The 21,144-nt window shown below is 39.1% G+C and overlaps 1 protein-coding gene across 1 annotated transcript in view; it reads right to left on the bottom strand.

The window, feature by feature from the left end:
- Nucleotides 1-21,144, bottom strand: part of furina (furin (paired basic amino acid cleaving enzyme) a) — a 107,412-nt gene that overhangs the window by 29,218 nt on the left and 57,050 nt on the right. Inside the window, exons 4-6 of the mRNA XM_037689787.1 lie at nt 11,204-11,299; nt 8,976-9,104; nt 8,727-8,803 (exon numbers count right to left, since the gene is read on the bottom strand). Coding sequence (XP_037545715.1) covers nt 8,727-8,803; nt 8,976-9,104; nt 11,204-11,299 — 302 coding nt within the window. The remainder of the gene's footprint in view (nt 1-8,726; nt 8,804-8,975; nt 9,105-11,203; nt 11,300-21,144) is intronic.

Raw genomic sequence — 21,144 nt, 5'->3', positions numbered from 1 at the left:
CTGGGAGGAAGCAGTAAATTAGGTTTGCCATTTTCATTAAACATGAGCCCCTGTGGTAAGACTCAGCTCCAGGCACCGCAGCGTACAGGTCCAAAGAGCTGCTTTAGACGAGCTGATGATCACATTCCAGTCAGGTGTGTTACCCTTTACTGCCAGATATGCACCTCAGTGCCCTCCAAACCAGAGCGCAATCCCTTTAGGCTGCAGCCATTCTAAGACAAGAACGTTGGATCGGGGCAAGTCTTTCACAGCTAAAGGAGCCATCTGAACCAGCAAGTCTCTGCTGACGCATTTTCTGCGGCTTTCAAGCACCGAAAACGCAATACAGTGATTTAAACACCACGAGAGCAGACAATATCCCACACTGATAAAATGGACAGAAAGATGATACGAGGTTGTAGACATTTAATTTGTCTGCCAAAAGTGATTTAACTTGTTATTAATCAGCTCTGCATTGTGTTGTTAGAGGTGCATTTTAAATCAGGACCAAAACAAAGACTGGGGTCAAAGGCCACCGAAGGTCTAAACCGTCTTATGCAACTAATTAAAAGTCAAGACTCGGTTTTATTACAGACCTGATGGACCTGTTATACTGACAGAAGGTTAGAGAATTCCCCAGATATCCATCAGGGCAAAGGTTAATGTCAACGCTGCAATCAACAACTGACACCGACATCTACCAGTGGAGGCAAGGACCTGTTGGAGCACACTAAAATAATTGCTGCTAGATTTAAAAATATCTTTGTGTACAATAAAAGTTAAACACATGGACAAAAAAAACGCGATTTGAGTAATTTTCCACAGAATTTTCCCATAAGTGCTAGTGCACTGACTGTGAATATGAACTTGTGCATCTGTGTTTGTGAGGCAGACAATAAGCAGAAGCCGAGTCTGCAGCCAGACACACACGGACTTATCCTCCTGTGGTCAGCTAAACCTTTTCCTGTCACTTCATGTTTCGTCATGCATTACTTTCAATAACGCAAACTGCGATTAATGATATGTGCAAATGCTTTTAAGAGGTGAAGTTTGGGGGCTTGATTATGCAAGAACCGTTATCCTTATCAGGACGTGGAGATCCTGACACTGAAAAAATGATCAAGTTAACTCAAAATGGTATCTGTTAACTTCTCCCACAGTTTTGATCTTAACATGAATCTTAACATGAAAAACCAAACAACAAAGGACATAAAACTATAGTAGAAACTATAATAATAAAAATTCAGATAAGAATAAAAGCTGGAATACAGTAGTCCCTCGTTTATCGCTGTGGATCGGTACCCAGAAGCCCCGCGGTAAGTGAAAAACAGCGAAGTAGGGATAGTAGTACAAGTAGTAAGTAGTAGTTTATATTAGTATATATATATATATATATATATATATATAGGCATTTTAAACCTTTCCAACACTCTTGCAATATTCTAAACAATGTTTCTAAACTCCAAACGCTCTAAAAGAGCACAGAATGTCATGATTTCCCTCTCTGTGCCTTCGCTACTCTCAGTCACATGTAAACGCTCATGGCCACGCCCACTTTCCCGCTCTGCACGGAGAACAGCTGATCAGCTGTTCAGCTGCAGGAGGAAGCTTATCCTGACTGCATAGGGGTGCAGGAGGTGCTAAATAATTTAAAATAATTCATTTTAAATAAAGATTTGTGTGGCTCATCCATCAATCAGCCCATTGTGTGTCATGTGCAGATTGAATGTTTATTGATTGATGTCAAAAATCACGATTCAAATAAAAGCATGAAAGTTTTTGTTGTTTTTTATCACTTTATTTTTGTGGCCAGGTAGAATAAATGACATATTTATAGATGATAAACTAAAGAAACAAAACATGTTTCAGGGGCGAGTGAAGTTTCCATGTGCGTTTAGAAAACCTTCAACATAGTTTAGCGTTGACTGTATAAATCCAAGGATCTCCACTAGAGAAAACCAGATGTTTGTGGTAGAGAACACCTGTACAAACTATCAGAATAAATTTTAAGCTATTTAAATGGGTTGAGATCTGGTGTGTGAAGGCCATAGCATAGGATTCATTTAATTTTCATTAGCAAAGTATTTTCCGATCCCCTGCGACCTTTAGAAACATGTATTCTGGATACTCTGTTCAGGATGAAAATGTTTTCTGACATGAAAAAAGATTACATTATATGAAAGCAACTCTGTCAAAAAAAAAAACAGCATATCATCTTACTGTAGGGAGGAAACAGTTCAGATGTTTTTCTTATTTTGTCATTGGGTTTTAGGGAAATACCCATGCCAAAAACGAATACAATACAGCCTAAACCATCTAAAATAGAACACTTGCCTATCTTATTAGAAGGTAAGGTAATATCTGTCATCAGGATGGACTATCAGGAAGGTTTGTCTTCCAGAGACAAGTCCTCTGACAAAGAGCAAAATATGAAATAATTAATGTCCTTCATTTGTAAAATACTGAGGCTCTGATGAGATAGACATCACAGAGAAAACATAAAGCTCTGGGTTTAACAAGAGTCAAAGATGTAACAGCATGGCAGAGGAAGTTATGTGGCTCAGTTAAAACTTCTTTAATACCCGACTGATCCAGCAATGTTCAGTCAGGTCATCTGGATGGCTTTTATTTATTTTGCTGAAACATCCAGATGATCTGACTGAACACGGCTGGATTTTTACCTGGATTATTGAGCATGGACTTTGGTGACCTGATCATTTCTCACCCACATTAAAGATCCGTTTAGACGTTATTAGCAGCAGCACTCACTTCATTTTAAAATACACTAATCACCATTTATATCTTAACTTTGTTAAATATGCTCAACGGTAAACTGCTCCAGTAGTTTCGTTTATTTGCTTTAAAGTTTGTCGTAAAGAGTTGTAGCAAGTTTGTGGGAAAGCCATCTGTGTTTGCTACAAACGTTGCACAAATAAATAAATAGAATGCTTTTCAGAAACTTAAAATAGGACTAAAGAGTCTGCAGTTAAGATGAGACAGAACCAACTGAAACGAAACAAACGAGTCACTTTAGTGTTGGTGTACCTGCCCCTGACAGGCCAGCATAATGGAAACCATTTGACTTTTCCAACAATGTTCAGTCAGGTCGTCTGGACAGTTTCTTTTTTTATGTTGAGACGTTTCGCCCTCCATCCAGAAGGCTTCATCAGTCTGAGGAAACACCAAACAAAACTGCTTCTCCCCCAACAGCTTACTCCAAAATGGAAAAAAAACAGTTCTGTTGGTGCTAAGATGGTCTCTGGTGCCCGCCCTCTCCCTCATCGACATGTCAAACTGGTTCAAAACACCAAAGTCCAAGCTCAATAATCCAGGTATAAAATCCAACGTCCATCGTTGGTGTTTCGAACCAGTTTGACACGACTGTTGAGGGAGAGGGCGGGCACTGGAGGAGAGGGTGGGCACTGGAGGAGAGGGCGTGTCCTAGAGACATAACTTAACTGCTGTTTTCCACTTTGGAGAAGGCGGATGGAGGAGAAACAGTTTTGTTTGGTGTTTCCTCAGACTGATGAAGCCTTCCACGATGAACCCTAAAATCGCTGTAACGCCACTTGGTTGTTGAGATGTGCTGCAGACTATCCATGATGCTGATCTCATGCTGCTGATTTATTTCATGTTGCCGTGTTCGTTCGTCCTCGTCTGCTCACACAGACTCGTGTCCGTACTGCTGCTGTTTGGCGCATTGTTTTGTATCATTACTGCTTAGTGTATTCTTAGTTTAGCGTATTTCTTAGTTCATATTTTAGATCTTATTACAGTTTTTCTTTACAATTTGTATTTTTGTTGGATGTAACTGGGACCCTGTGTACATAGTTTCATTCCACTTCATGCATCACTTGTGATGTGAAAGACAAAGAATCTTGAATCCTTCTGGATGGAAGGCGAAACATCTCAGCACAAAAAAAGAAACTGTCCAGATGACCTGACTGAATGTTGGATTTTATACCTGGATTATTGAGCATGGACTTTGGCGTTTTGACTTTTCTTCATTACAGCATCAGTTTTCCACTTCGCTCTCATTTGACTTAAGTTATGGAAAGATGAATGTAATTTGACTAGAAAAGGTTTTTTTTTTGCCTTCAGCTGTTCTCAACAGAGCTTTGATTATATCAAGTAAAAAAGAACAAGAGGCACTTTTTGTTCCTTACAAATTGTACACGCTCTTCAACTTCTCAATGATACAACAGAAAATTGGAGGGAACAGAGGGTAATTTGAGCTAAAGTCTTGTTCCGAACACAACGAGAACAAGCTCCAGCAGAGAGACTTTTAGCACAAAGAGTAACGGGCAGGTTGCCGCAACTATAGCTGACAACAATGATCAGTGGTTACACACACAGCTGGAAAAACCATCATCATTGCACAAAACCTGAACTGCCTTCCTGAGGACGTGCTTAAGAGACGTGCAACTGTCACACATGTCTCCAAACAGGCAAAGTATTTTTATCCACCTGCATTGAGCAAAGAAAACAAAAATAACTTCAAAATCTATTTCTGGCTCCTTGTATAAAAGATATGCCACCAGTCTCCCTGTGGTGCACAAACAAATACACTTTGAGGTAAACATCGTCGCATGCATCTACAGTTGATGAATATTAAATAATTGTGCTTATTGTTATTGAAAATTTAAAGTTAATTATAATGATGTTTGGAGTCATCGATGTTTCCTGTTATTACTAAAAAGTGTGGACTTCGCGGTTCATGTTTCGTGGACTCGCTCTATCACGGTTTTTCAAAATAAGACTGGACATGACACACAACTGGCTGATTGATGGATGAGCCGCACGATGGGCTTGTGATTTTTATTTAAAATTAATTATTTTAAATTATTTAGCACCTGCTGCAGCTTTGTGCAGCCCATACTGCTGGATAAACTTCCTCCTGCAGCTGATCAGCTGTTCTCTGTGCAGAGTGGAGAAGTGGGTGTGGCCAAGAGCGCTTGCAGGTGGCAAAGAGCAGAGGAGGCAGGGAGCTGAAATCATGACATTCTGTGCTCTTTTAAAGCGTTTAGAGTTTAGAAACATTGTTTAGAATATTGCAAGTGTGTGGGAAGGGTTTAAAACACCTTTATATACATACAGTATATATATATATATATTAGGGGTGCACCGATTGCAGTTTTCTAGCCGATCACCGATTTCTAAAAAGTCTGACCTGCCGATTACGATTTTGTAATATAAGCGATCCTGTCAGGTGTTTAAGTCACAATGCACCTTCAATTTTCCATTATTATTTTACTGAAAAACATAACCCTGAACAATATCCTAGAAACAATATAAACTTGTTTTAACCGGCCATGATGTAGTGCTCTGAAATATAAATGAAGTTCAGACAATTGTTGTTAAAAACAAACAAAAAAATCTGTAAAACCGGTTTCTCATGCAAGTATCAGCCGATTTCCGATTTCCCAATTTTATTTTTCCCAAAATTAAGGAAATCGGGGGCCGATAAATCGGTGCACCCCTAATAATACATATATATATATATATATATATATATATACACACACACACACACACAAATAAACTACTAGTTACTACTTGTACTACTACCCCTACTTCATGGTTTTTCACTTATCGCGGGTCTTCAGGGTACGGATCCCCCATGATAAACGAGGGACTTCTGTAATACCCATCTGTTGAATTTTGGACTGTTCTCTGTAAGGCACTGTGTTACAATCTGTTTTCCCAAGTCACTCATCATAATCGGTTGAGTATCAGTTGAATGTATAGGCAGTTGAGTGTATAATCAATATAGTGATTTAAAGGGAGCAGCCAAAAAACTGTTGGGTGGAGAGAGCTGCGTATTGGACCGAGGATCAGGTGCGTCCGTCTCTCTCTCCTGGCAAGGAACAATAAAATACAAATAAGCTGGATTGTGCTTTCTCGTCTTTTATTAATAAGTCTCGATAGAAAATTCCACAACAGTATGAATACTAGTTATGAATTATGCAATACGATGCTTTTTCTCTTTAAAATTTCAATCTCAAAATCGGAGACTTTTCTTTCTGCAGCGTTAGAGCTTAATTACATTAGGAAGAAAAAGAATCGTTGAGGATCTCGAGGCTGAGGATAGTGGTGTTTGCAGTTCATTAGTCTCCTGGCTTCACTAAACCTCAAAGGTAAATCTGAACAAGTGTTTCGCTCTGTTCATTCTCAGGTCGGTTAATGGTCCTGCCAGTTAACTAATGAGCTGGCCTCCAGCACAAAACATCTGATGATGTTTAGAGAGTGCAGAAACGAGAGGTGCATGAAGCACCGCTGCAGAAAATAATTTACGCAGTCTGACGACACTAGCTTGCCGTTTCAAGTTGTGGGATATTTTATCTAGAGCAGTGTGCAGGATGTGTATCTTTTTTTACGTTGCTGTCGCACATGACAATTAGATGAGATTATAAAGTAACTTGTATCGTTCACGTTTCAACATTTGCCCCTGCACTAATTTAAGAAGAAGACTTTAGAAGAAAGATGGTTAAACTGGCACTTTTTTTTGTTCTTCCAGGAAGCATGCATTTAAAAAAATTGTTCTGATAGAGGCCGGAGAAATCCCTGGAAAGAGAAACACCTACGGTAGATCCCATGCTGCTTTAGATAAACATAAGGGTAAATCGGTGCTCAGTGCTGCTTGTATGCTGGGAAAGAACGACGGCTTTATGAAGGCGGACAGAGACGGGTTTTCAGCAGAAAGCACACAGTTACAGTCTCACATAAGCTTACGCCACTTCATGCTCTCCCACAGAACCGCCAGTGTGAAGTAAAGGAAATGGACAAATACTCGCACATATCCAGCCAGAGAGAAACACACAGGGCTGTTTGATAGTTGACATGCGCGATTGTTGAAGAAAGGTTCGTCCAAAGAAAGGAAAACCTCAAAAAGGAAGGTCTTAGCTGGACTTTGTGCCACAAACAGAGCAGCTTAAACCTGCTTTGCCTCTGATTTCAGATGTGCAACGCTGCACAAAACGTGTTCTCCAATAGTTTCTCACACAAAACTTCATCATTTAAGGTGAACGGTGAGAGAAATGTCAGAAAAACTTCAAAACACTCAACTAGTCTGCATTAGAAAGTCATGATGTATTGTGTGCACCATTTCCCTCTTTATAAAAGCATGTACTCCCATTATTGTGTGATTTTAAACAAGTTAACTGCATTTTTGGTTTGAATCATCCTGCCCTGCTTTTAGATATGTCGTAAGCATGGTTACAGTATGCGACGGGTTCCCATATTCACAGAGCCAAATTCAACTCTCTAAGGTTGAGACATCCGAGTTTCATCCAAGCCACATTCTAATCTTCTCTGCTTATCATCAGTAATAACGCAGAGTTTCAAGTTAAACTGATTCTCAGGCCAGGAGCCCAAAGCAGATTACTGCAAATCAAAAATTAAAGTGAAGAAGGAAGACAAGGTGGGACCTTTACAAGCCAAGAGATTTGCAGCTTCATTAATGCTGATGAACTTTATTCAATCCAATTCTCCACAGGGCAGAACAGCGGTGATAAACAACACCCTGATGTCATCTGGAGATGCTGCTGCAATAACGCCGTCTCCTTCACACAGTACTTTAATACCAAAACAGGTCCTCAAGACTGTACAAACAATGTGGTGGCGTTCGTGTTTAACGAAAATAAACGAAATCTGAAAATGTGATGGAGCCAAAAAAAAATCTGGACAAAACTTCGTATGACTTTAGGGCTGGACAATAATTCGATATCGATAATTATCACGATATTTTATTAAATGACGATATGAGTTCTAAGCGCGTTTTCGATATTTCGATACGATTACAGAGTTTCGCTGACGCATTTCTTTTTCTGTTCAGGTTGAAGCGGCCGCTTCAGTTTCAACCCAAACAGAAAAAGTTACACGACACAACTACGTGGGTGCGTGTTGACGTACACCACAGCTCGAAGGAGTCAGCGATAGCAGGCTAGGCTCCAACGAACGGTAAGTTTTCGCTTCAAAATGAGTTCCCATGACCGTCAGAATGCGACTGAACAAGCTTTCACATGCGAAGGGAAAGCAGATGACGTAATTGATAAGAGAGGAAAGACTAACTCGGCGGTGTGGAAGTGGTTCGGCTATCTAAATGTGCCGGAGAGTCGTTCCAACTAGCGGTGGGAACACATCCGACTTGTTCCACTCGATAGAATCTGCTGAGAGTCAGAAGATGAAGCACAATAAAAGTCTGAGCCAACGTGTCCCTGAAACACCCCCAGCTGCATCAAAAGAGAAATCCATTCAAACGCATGGGTTAGGTTATGTTGTTGTTAAAAGTTAAAACTATTAATATTGACAAAGTTGAGAGTTTTACGTTTATTTGACGGTGATTTCAAATTTCTTTGAAGACTATATACAAATAAAAGATGAACATTAATTTATTTGTAGTTTATCTAAGGCTTTTATATTGTTTATATCGTTATCGGAATTATATCGTTATCGACCGAAATTAAGAAATATATCGTGATAAAAGTTTTTGCCATATCGTCCAGCCCTATACGACGTCCTCACAAAGCAGCACAAAAACCAGACTGCTCAAAACAAAAAGAGGAAAGAGCTTCTCATATTTTCAACAGTGAAAAATAACCTAATGCTTTGATTATTCAAACACTAACATAGCTATCAGTCAACAAAGGTGGAAACAAAAACAATCCAAGTTATTTATTACGCATATGATTTCGAAAAATGTATTTTGCAGGAGAAATCAAAAGACAAATAAATGTTGATGTGTTTACCTGTTGTCGTTGAGCTGCGTGTATCGAGGCTGGGGATCTGGGTCGCCATCGTTCACATCGTAACTGGCCTCCGGGTCCTGAAAGAGACAAAAGTGCCGATAGTGTCAGATGTCGAAACGATTGGTTCATTATTATTTAACGAATCAAGTGTTAGACACATAGAAGCCAATTTATTTTCAATTTAAAGTAAAATGCTCTTTTGATGCGTTAGTTTTGATTAGCTTGAGCTCATTCAGCTGTTATACTCACGTAGTTCTGCATCAGGTCCGGATGGTTCTTTTCTATTCCATCATCTAAGATGGACACGACTACACCTTTACCTGTGTAGCCCAACGCCCACGCTCCTTTTGCATTTAAGTCATTGTGGTTGATGTTGTACTGAGGATGAAGAAGGCAAAAAGTTATTTTATATTAAAAAGGAAAAGTGACAGGCAGCAAAAAGTGCATAAGTACCACATTTGCACTCACTGGTCACTTTATTAACCTCCAAGCAAACTAAATTAACGGTGAAGTGGATGATGGTGCACAGTAATCCTCCTGCATGCTTTCTGATAGGCTTTTGACATTTCACTTGACCTTTTATCAGACGTCACGTCTGGCTTTCAAATAGTTCAAAGCTGCTATTTCAAAGTTTACCATTAAAATGTAATGTGCCTGATGTGTCACTCAGAGCTTTTTCCTCTTGGACTGCAACACTTGTATCATGTTATCCCATTGATCAGACAGAATTAAGTTTATTCTTCAACCTTGTAACACCCTTGATACTCGGAACCATGGAGAAAAAGCTGTGATTTGCAATGCAGGGTAAGGCTGAACAAGGTCCTCTCTGGTCGACTTGTTTCATTTTGAATGTTCATCAAGTGAGTGATGCGCCTTCTCCCTTTCAGCGCAACGGCTTTGTCTTTACTTTGAGACATTTTAATGATTTAGTAGTATAAAAATTGCTTAACATGAGCATAGGCCTAAAAGCAACACACTGCCAACAGTCTCCTCTGGTCAGCAAAGTTGGCTATGCTGAAGCTTACAAGGCCAAAAGAGGCGCGGCATGTGTTGAAGCCACCCGACAACCTTGCCTACATGTTTATGCTTCTAATTACATGTGAAGATTTGGAGAGAACACAGTCAGTTACAACTTAAGTATATTGAATGTTGAGGAAATTAAAATTTAGACAAAATTACATTTTTCAGACAATTTTTTTTACGATTGTGTGATTGTCAGACATTTTCATTATGACACTGACAAAAGTGCTATTAAATTTCAAAATAAGCATTTTCTCTTTATTATCAAAAGTGGTGTATAATTTCCGGTGTATAAGCCGCTACTTTTTTCATACGCTTTGGACACTGCGGCTAATTTATGTATTTTTTTATATTTAGCTTCCTGCCACCAAAAACATTTAGCCGTAGCTTCGTCAGCGCAGTTCTCTCCAGTGATTACCGGTAGTTTTATGTTCATTCAGAAAATTGTAGGTTGCTGTATTTAGTAGAGTAACCATGAGTCAGACAGGGTTATGAAGAGCTGTGAGGATCAGCAGTCTGTGCGTGTTGAAAGCAAACCAGAGTCTATGAAACGCCATCTGGTGGTTGATTCTTGTATTGCAACAAGAGCTGCACATTCTGTCAGGAGCTGTGTACAGTTTGTGTTATTAAAATGTGGGCGCTTGCAGCTTATACACAAGCACGGCTTATTTATGTACAAAATTGTGTTTTATTTTAAACTTCGTGTGCACGGCTTGTAGTCAGGTGCGCTCTATAGACTGGAAATTACGGTAAGTTGTGAGTGTTGTCATCTTAGCAGAATGTATTACCACTAGTAACACTACAGGCCGTGCTGGTCTGTTTCTACTCGTCTTGTCAAGGTACCACTAACTAACTAACTACTAGAACTCGTGGGGAGCGCAGTCTGCTAAAGTGCATCTATTCTAAGGAATGGTTGATGCGAGTCTGTTTTGCATCACCATGAATCATCTGCAGCCTGCAGCAACCTCGCAGTAATTGAAGTGAGGAGCTGAGCAGAAAGTCTCAAGAGTTGTTACCGCTGCTTTTAACAGGCCAGTGTATCAATTCCTCAAGTCAAATGCAAAAATCAATCCAATAAAAACAAGACCACTTCAAGATCAATCACCCCTTCCTCGGTCTGCGTTCCCTTTTTGTTGCAGCTGTTTATGAACTACAGTAAACCCTCACTTTCCACGAGCATGCCTCTCATAATTCAAGTTTGATCTTTATGAACGCACGGATACGATGATGGAAGCAGAATCCTTTTTGACACCTTCCTGCCTTGTTAACAGGATTCCACACAAAAGCCTTATTGTAAATTTGTTAGAGATGCCTTTTGACTCCGTTTAAAATACTTTACATTTATAAATTAGTTTTGCTGTATTGACTTGGGGCAGTGCAGGTAGGATGTGTCTCGGCAACACACAACACATAAAACTTAGTTCAGTCAGATTTTGTTGTGCAGTGTTCATACTCACCAGGTACCACTGGTCTCTATACTTGGGGTCAATAAATTCTACAATGGTATCCCTCTTTTTCCTCCGTTTCGACACCTGTTGCTCTGCCCAAGTGACCTAAGCACAGAGGATGCAAATACACAAGGAGTTAATAAATACACGTCGACTTCTTCCACTCGAACATGAAAAAGACATTAAATAATTATGCACCATCCATGAGTGTCATCATGTCAAATTAATTATTAGAGATCCTAATGCTCAGTGGGATGACAGATGACGAGAATGAGATTAGAGGCACAGGAGCATGGCAGACTCCTCACTAATGAGACTCGCTGCTGAATTCCAGAGCAGGCCAAGACTCATTAAAATTTTGGGTTGGTGTAAAATGCAGAGCATCAGGAGCTATGTGCATAAACACACTTACAAACTATGCATACAAAAAAAAAAAAGGTATCATTTTAGCATGCATAACAATACAACCGTCTGCAGCAGGCCTTCACAATGTGGGAACACTTTCAGAAATTGTTGACAGAAGCAGAAGGCATACAGTGAAAATAACCCTGAATGCTGCTCCCTCCGTTGCCTTGTGCTCGCAGTACAGCAGAACACCTGGGTACACAAGCTGCGCAGAAAAACATGTTGGAGAAGGTAGATAGAAAACTGCCTGCTGCAAGGACGGAGCACCTGAAGTGAAGGGCAACTAAATTACAGCGCATCTCTCTGCAGATCACAGGAGACACGAGTGAACGAGGTAATGAAGGTCACATTAACTGAAACACTGAAGCCAGTTCAGCACAAAAAAAAGCATCACTTCAAAGGACAGAGAGGTTTATGTCGAAGTTCAAACTCTAAGTGGAGATTTTGTTTGTATTTCTGATTCTTGCTGCAAAAATCAAGGGAGTTGTGTGTGGCAGCTTAGGCATAAAAACCAAATGACTGCTTTCTCACCAAACGTGCAATTAGTGGACCTACAGTTAAAGACCCAGACACACGTCGACAGTGGATGTTGGCAGACACAGTTGCTGGTAACTTCATGCTGACGGCACTTGTGTATTTTGTGGCTAAATGAGAGGGAATAACCAGTATGTTGCACAGAAAAGTTCACAGGTAGAAATAAAACAAAAACCACTTTCACACATTTATGAACCCAACACCTTGAAGCCCACAGCCAAAAATCATTACAAGTACTGGTATGACTGAACAAACAAACCAAAAAACATTCTCCTCCTCCTCATACAGTCAAATAGAGCCTTGTAAATCTGCAGCACCCCGGACACTTATGCATATGTATATGCATGTATATGTGTATGCATGTATATAAATACACTACATTGACAAAAGTATTCACTCACCTGCCTTGATTCACATGAGCTTAAGTGACATCCCATTCCTAATCCATAGGGTTCAAAATGACGTTGGTCCACCCTTTGCAGCTAGAACAGCTTCAACTGTTCTGGGAAGGCTGTCCACAAGGTTTAGGAGTGTGTTTATGGGGATCTTTGACCGTTCTTCCAGATGTGCATTTGTGAGGTCACATACTGATGTTGGACGAGAAGGCCTGACTCTCAGTCTCCGCTCTAATTCATCCCAAAGGGTTAAGGTCAGGACTCTGTGCAGGCCAGTCAAGTTCATCCACACCACACTCTGCATCCATGTCTTTATGGACCTTGCTTTGTGCACCGGTGCACAGTCACGTTGGAAGAGCCAACTAGAGGACGAGTTCCAAACTGTTCCCACAAAGTTGGGAGCATGGAATTGTCCAAAATGTCTTGGTCTGCTGAAGCAGTCAGAGTTCCTTTCACTGGAACTAAGGGGCCAAGCCCAGCTCCTGATAAACAGCTCCACACCTTAATCCCCCCTCCACCAAACTTTACACTTGGCACAATGCGGTCAGACAAGTACCGTTCTCCTGGCAACCACCAAACCCAGACTCGTCCATCAGATTGCCAGATGAAGAAGCGCGATTCTTCACTCCAGAGAACGCACCTCCACTGCTCTAGAGTCCAGTGGGGGCGTGCTCTACACCACTGCATCCGACGCTTTGCGTTGCACTTGGTGATGTATGGCTTGGATGCAGCTGCTCGACCATGGAAACCCATTCCATGAAGCTCTCTGCGCACTGTTCTTGAGCTAATCTGAAGGCCCCGTGAAGTTTGGAGCTCTGTAGTGATCGACTCTGCAGAAAGTTGGCGACCTCTTCGCACTATGCGCTTCAGCATCCGCTGACCCCGCTCCGTCAGTTTACGTGACCTACCACTTCGTGGCTGAGTTGCTGTCATTCCCAAACACTTCCATTTTCTTATAACACAGCTGACAGTCGACTGTGGAATATTTAGGAGCGAGGAAATTTCACGACTGGATTTGTTGCACTGGTGGCATCCTATCAGTTCCACGCTGGATTTCACTGAGCTCCCGAGAGCGACCCATTCTTTCACAAATGTTTGTAAAAACAGTCTGCATGCCCAGGTGCTTCATTTTATACACCTGTGGCCGTGGAAGTGATTGGTACACCTGATTCCAATAATCTGGATGGGTGAGAAAATACTTTTGGCAATGTAGTGTATAGGTTAATCATGAATGTAGAACTCCCTACCACATTGTACATGTGCATATAGTTTTTTTTTATTTGTGTATTCTGCTTCTTTTTTTGATTATTTCATATCTTTTTCTGTATAATTAGAACATTTATTTATTCATTTATTCATTCAATTAAAAGAAACAAAACAAATCCATTAAAAAGAAAAACATTGAATGAAACGGGTGCAGAAAGAAGAAGAAAATTCTTATAATATCTGCCTCTTATTTAAAAAAAATATATAAAATAACTAGAAAACAAACAACAATTTAGGATTGACTAATCTCAAAAGTAAAAACAAAAAAACATCAGGCATCCTTCACATGGCACCATACTTTCCCAACAATTTTAATTTAATCATCTTTTTAAACATATACATTGTTTTAGAAAATGTTCTGGTGATATCGAGGCAATTCCACAATTGTGTTCCCTGAATTACAACGCAGCTCCTTCAGACTAGTTCTAAACGGAAGTTGTACAAACATTTCCAATCCCTTAAGGTTATAATGACTTTCTTTTTAAACAAATTTGAACTGAATTTTTGGGGGTAATTTTTTATGAGTTTTATACATGGCTTGTAAAATACTATATTCAACCAAATCATAAAATTCTTATAATTTCAATCGATTAAATAATATACTTGTTGGGTGACCATTGCACTTCCTACTAATAATTCTTATAGCTCTTTTTTGTAAAAATAAAAATAGGGTTTGTAATTGTTTTGCGTGCTTTTCCCCAAACTTCAATACAATGGATTAAATATGGAACAATCATTACATTAAACAATATATACAAAGCTTTGTCATTCAAAAACTCTTACTTTATACAGAAATGCAATTGATTTTGCCATTTTTATTCTTAATTTACATGAGATTTCCACGTCAGCTTCTCATCAATAACGACACCCCAAAATTTTATTTCATTAACTCTATGAATTTCAATTCTGTCTATTTTAAATGGGACTTGGTTTAATTTTTTTTCCATTACTAAATATCATCTAGTTTGCTTTTTTCAAATTTAATGAGAACTTATGGAACCAAGTTTGTATTTTTACGAATTCTGCGTGTATCGTCTCTAACGTCCGTTCAATATCTTCGTCCGAACAAAAAACGGTGGTATCATCTGCAAATAAAACACACTTCAAAAGCCCTGACACATCAACCAGATCATTCACATACAAAATAAACAAATTTTGTCCCAACACAGAGCCCTGAGGAACTCCACATCCATTAACGCAAAATTCAGATCTTACATAGTTTACCTGTACAAACTGTCTCCTATTATTCAAATAACTGGATACCCATTGTAGTGCTAATCCTCTAATGCCATATTTATTCCGTTTGCTACTGGATGCCCCCAGGATTAATAAAGTATCCATCCATCCATCCATCCATCCATCCATCCATCCATCCATCCATCCGTCCATCCATCTACATACGTATTTACCCATTTGTTTTGTGCTTGTATTTTAGAGGTTATGGACTTATTTAAAAAAAAAAAATGTTAAAGAGCATTTTTCACACATGATAAAATATCACAGCCATTCATTCTGATTTTTTGTGAACAGCAAGCAGTTTTCTAGCAAACAGTAATAAATTAGTTGTCACCAGCTGCCTTAGTTTGTTTTTCCAACATTTAGAGTGACGTGCAGTCAGATGTTTGCAGTGACCTCCTGATTTCCAGTTAGAGCAACGTTCTGCTTTCTTCTGCGTCATCAGGCTGAGTTTGTGATTTCCCTTTTCCAGTTTTTCAAACGACATCTAACACCTTGGTTTCACACGTTTGTGGGGTACGTCTGCTGTGCGTAACTTTCACAAGCTGACAGGACTGATTATGTTTAAGCATGTCGAGATTTTAAACTACAAAGTTCATCATAAAGTTTAATGCAGCCATGATGCTCAAGTAGTTAACATTAAATTTAAGCACAATTTTCAGTGCATAAAACAAGGACGTTTACATTTATATATATATAACTATATATATACATATACATACATACAAAAAAACAAACATATGCATAAATATTTAACTTCTACAAACCGGATTCCAAAAAAGTTGGGACACTAAACAAATTGTGAATAAAAACTGAATGCAATGATATATGGAGATGGTAAATGTCAATATTTTATTCGTAATATAACATAGATGACAGATCAAAAGTTTAATCTGAGTAAATGTAACATTTTAAAGGAAAAATATGTTGATTCAAAATTTCACAGTGTCAACAAATCCCAAAAAAGTTGGGACAAGTAGCAATAAGTGGCTGGAAAAAGGAAATGGAGCATATAACGAACAGCTGGAAGACCAAAAAACACTAATTAGGTCAACTGACAACATGATTGGGTATAAAAAGAGCTTCTCAGAGTGTCAGTGTCTCTCAGAAGCCAAGATGGTAAGAGGATCACCAATTCCACCATTGTTGCGCAGAAAGATAGTGCAGCAATACCAGAATGGTGTTACCCAGCGTAAAATAGCAAAGACTTTTAAGTTATCATCATCAACCGTGCATAACATCATCAAAAGATTCAGAGAATCTGGAACAATCGCTGTGCGTAAGGGTCAAGCCTTAAAACTCTACTGGATGTTCGTGATCTCCGGACCCTTAAACGTCACTGCACCTCAAACAGGAATGCCACTGTCAAGGAAATAACAGAATGGGCTCAGGAATACTTCCAGAAAGCATTGTCAGTGAACACAATCCACCGTGCCATCCGCCGTTGCCAGCTGAAACTCTACAATGCAAAGAGGAAGCCATTTCTAAGCAAGCTCCACAAGCTCAGACGTTTGCACTGGGCCAGGGGTCATTTAAAATGGAGTGTGGCAAAATGGAAGACTGTTCTGTGGTCAGATGAGTCATGATTTGAAGTTCTTTATGGAACACTGGGACGCCATGTCATCCGGACCAGAGAGGACAAGGATAGCCCAAGTTGTTATCAATGCTCCGTTCAGAAGCCTGCATCACTGATGGTATGGGGTTGCATGAGCACTTGTGGCATGGGCAGCTTGCATGTCTGGAAAGGCACCATTAATGCAGAGAACTATGTTCAGGTTCTAGAACAACATATGCTCCAATCTAGACGTCATCTCTTTCAGGGAAGACCCTGCATTTTTCAACACGATAATACTAGACCACATTCTGCAGCAATCACAACATCATGGCTACGTAGGAGAAGGATCCAGGTACTGAAATGGCCAGCCTGCAGTCCAGATCTTTCACCTATAGAGAACATTTGGTGCTTCATAAAGAGGAAGGTGCGACAAAGAAGGCCCAAGACGATTGAACAGTTGGAGGCCTGTATTAGACATGAATGGGAGAGCATTCCTATTTCTAAACTTGAGAAACTGGTCTCCTCTGTCCCCAGACGTCTGTTGAGTGTTGTAAGAAGGGGGGATGCCACACAGTGGTAAAAATGGACTTGTCCCAACTTTTTTGGGATTTGTTGACGCCATGAAATTTGGAAACAACAGATTTTTCCCTTAAAATGATACATTCTCTCAGTTTAAACTTTTGATCTGTGATTTGTGTTCTATTCTGAATAAAATATTAGATGTTGGCACCTTCACATCATTGCATTCAGTTTTTATTCACAATTTGTTTAGTGTCCCAACTTTTTTGGAATCCGGTTTGTAGATTCCTACCCTAACTATGTAACATCTTCTGTGCTCCCTTGACTCGACATATTGAAAAAATGTTACCAGGTTTAATAAAATAAAGGTAAAAAGAGCACTCCTAAATGTTCAACTAGAAAAAAAAAAAATACATTATATGCCTAAAATCAAATTGTATTAATTGAAAAAATAATAAGTTGTCCTTTTTCAAGAGTTTTTACTGGTATAAGCTAAAATCAGGTCAAACTTTAACGCACCGCTCACTCAACATGGGTAAAAAAATAAAAAAAAACGAGCTAACACCTAAACTTCCTGTGAGCATGCAGAGACATTTTAGTAGGAGTAGTTACAGTGTACTTTAAACCGCAAACATCCCAACAGCTCTGGTTGTTTCCAACCAATATTTAAACCCAGTCATTTCTCTCACTTCTTTGTAAGGTCAATAAAAACCCAGAGTAAACGGTGATTTTCCACTCGTTACTTTACGGATGATTAAAGCACAAATTACCAGTCTGGACAAGTGCATCAAGTTTTTGCACAACAAAGACAGACTTACAGAAACATATCCACCTAAAGGCATTTTAGAGTGTTTTTCCAACAATACAGCTGGACAACTTTGTGAATTTATATCTCCATAAGCTCACAGTAAACAAGAAATAATGAAAGTCAACTTTTAAACCCCATTAAAACATTTTTAACTTCTGGAATTGCACGTCTACTTTGTGCTTAGCAGTATGAGACTGTTTTTAGTTCTTTTTGTTATAAAGTGTGTGACAGTGCATACAAAAGAAGTGTATAACAAACATATTTATTATATTATCTCAGAAGGCTCTGAATATGAAAAGCCGTTGAATCATATTCTCATATGTGTCCAATTAAGAGCTAAAGTTCAAACAAAGGACTTTGGTTTGTGTTTGGGTGGAAAATCTTTATCTTGAAAAACAAAGTCCCCACATTCTTTTTTTTGGTCCACCCATTCCTTTGTCCTAAACTACACAAACAAATCATCCTCCCTCTGAGGCAACATAAAGCCTCATTACCATAAAGGGAAATGCCACTAGTTACAGCACAGACAACCGACTTCCTGCTGTACGTTGGTGAAAAGTGCTTCTGTTGAAGCGATGATATTAACAATAAAGAACAGATTATAGTAAAACATATGATGACTAAACTATTAAGTTAGTGTTTATTGAGTTACGTGTTCCTTAAAGTTTGACAAATCAAGAACGGTCACTGACGAGAAGTAAACGCAACAACAGGAGAGAAAAAGACAAGATGGCTTCCTTCCTGAGATAGATGGAGAACTTTTGCTAATCGTCTTTTATAATGTCTGTGAATGTTTCTGTTCGGTGCCCTGAGATGACTTCTGTTGCGACTTGGAGCTATAGAAATAAACTGAATTGAATTGAAAGTAGCAGTAGACCTGTCGCGATAAACAATAAATCAATTAATCGCATGATCAATGAAAATTATCAACCTCCTTTTCATTTATCGGCTTTATCGCTTCTTCGTGTCTCTCTCTTTTTACTGAAGACACTGGATGACAAAAGGTTCAACTCCGGTGCTCTTCACTGATTCCTCCCTTTCTCTTTCATCTTTAAAAATCAGTTTTAACCAAATCGCGTTATTGGATCGTTTAAAGCAGCTCAGCTGAGAAGCTAAGCTACGAGCTAAGCTAACAGGCCGACCTCGGGGAAAAAACTTCCATTTTGTCAAAGCTGCAAAATTCACGGTTGAAACCCGTGTCTTTGTGTAAAAAGTTGTTTTTTTTCTGCAAAAAGAAGCTGAGAACTTGTTTACTGATTTTTTTATTAAAAGCTTTGTGTGACAAATGCTATGCTAAAGAGCTCAAACCACGCCATTTTGAGAACTGGAAAAAAGGGAAAGAAAGACAGCCCATGTCACGTCAAGGGGCCTCCCTCCCATTTTTCTTAAAGAGACACACTGCTCACTCCCTCACTATCCATTCTTCTGTTCAAACAGTCATACTGCCATCCAGTGGTCAAAAAATGTACTACACTAAAAATAAAATTAACATTTCTTCTTAAATTTGACAATAATTTCTAATTATAATAATATATATAATATAATAATTACTAATTATTGTCAAATTTCAAACAATAGTAACGTTTATCGCAATAGTTTCTGAGACAATTAATCGCCCAGCAAAATTTGTTCTTGTGACAGGTCTAAGTAGCAGATAAGATTCAAACCTTAAACGTAGAGCAGGCCCTCCTGACAGACGTCTGTCGACAGATTTAAATTTGGCAGTTTTAGGTGCTTTGTAAGTAAATACTCTTCGAAGAGTTCACTCTCACTCAAGATTCTCACTTAGTTTAATAGCAGCAAATAGACTCTAAAGGATTTTTAAAATCTTCCTATTTAAACTGCGTTTTACAAAAAGTAAACAATTTGTGATAATTGGCTCGCTTACAAAGTGTTGATTGCAGCAAAGTTGCACGAATTTACAGACGCATCCGAGGGATCCAACGAATGGCAGTAAACACAATTTGCCAAGCTCCCCTGATTAAATGAGCTTTGAAATAATCAAAACGTGGTCAAAATCCTGTGGAGCTGGTCTCATCCTCTTCATAACAGGCACAAGGGCCTGATAACACTCCACTTTTTCTGAGGGACAAAAGGAATTCAGCAACAGGAAACGGAGCGCCGATGTTAAAGGAAATCCCAGAGGATGGGAAGTAAGCTCTAACGTGTATGCAAACAAAACCAGCAGAGGCTATTCTACTCCCACTGAGCATCTGTGGGGTGCAGATTCACTGAGGTACCAGATATTACCTAGAGGCAGTTTTATGATGCACTGGTAAAACGGAAAATAGAATCAAGCTTTTTCTTAGGGTAAATTATTATAACCAGTGAAAAAAAAAAGCAACTTATCGACCCTAAAAATACCCGAAATACTCGAGCTGATGATCCTTAAGCAGTCTGCTCACTGTTCAAGTCACCTGATTATTAACAGCAATGAAAGAAACCACAGTAAAGTTTCTTTATTGTAAGGCAACGTGCTCTGGGAACGCCGGCTGTCAAAAGCACTCGTTATAATTTACTCCCGAGCTGCAGCACCGTTGGCTGTGACCTATAGAGCACCATAAAGAGCAGCCATCACTTACAATTAATAACTTTTACTGCGACAGTATCAGGGGTAGAAGCTATTCTGGGTGTTCTGCTTTGTTTTGTTTCAACATGGTTATTAGTCATTTGCTCTCAACTGCAAACTGTAATTCTAGTTTTTTCCTCAGAGAAAGAAGAAACTGTTAGAATTTAATCAACATCGTTTGGTTGGAGCATAAAACAACAAGAGGACCACATACGGCACATTATACGCCCGACGACAAACTATTATACAGCAATCTATAGCAATAAGCAAAGACCTTATATAATATTTGACCTTGATTTGTGATCTTGACCTTGAAGCTGGGGTGATGAAAAGTGTGCCGGACACAGCGCATGGAGAGGATGCATACACGTATGAAGTTTTGTTAAATAATCTTTAGCAGATCAGAAGTTATGGATGGGACAAGAGAAAGTTACTATAATACATGTTATAATAATACAGTGCTTCTCTATTATTTTCTGTTATGCCCCCCAGGAAGAAGTAAACATTTCGTCCGTCCCCCCCCCCCCATAGCATTGTGGCTTTATTAGCATTAAAGAAAAAAAAAATCTAGATCAACTTACATTAAAGAATAACTTTATTATTAACATTGTTTTTAAGTGTGTAACAGAAAAAACTTAAAGTGCATCAATTTGCCTGAACCCC

Source organism: Nematolebias whitei, chromosome 2 (assembly GCF_014905685.2).
Source record: "Nematolebias whitei isolate Nwh7 chromosome 2, NemWhi1, whole genome shotgun sequence".
NCBI lineage: Eukaryota > Metazoa > Chordata > Actinopteri > Cyprinodontiformes > Rivulidae > Nematolebias > Nematolebias whitei.
This window is presented reverse-complemented; position numbering and strand designations above follow the sequence as displayed.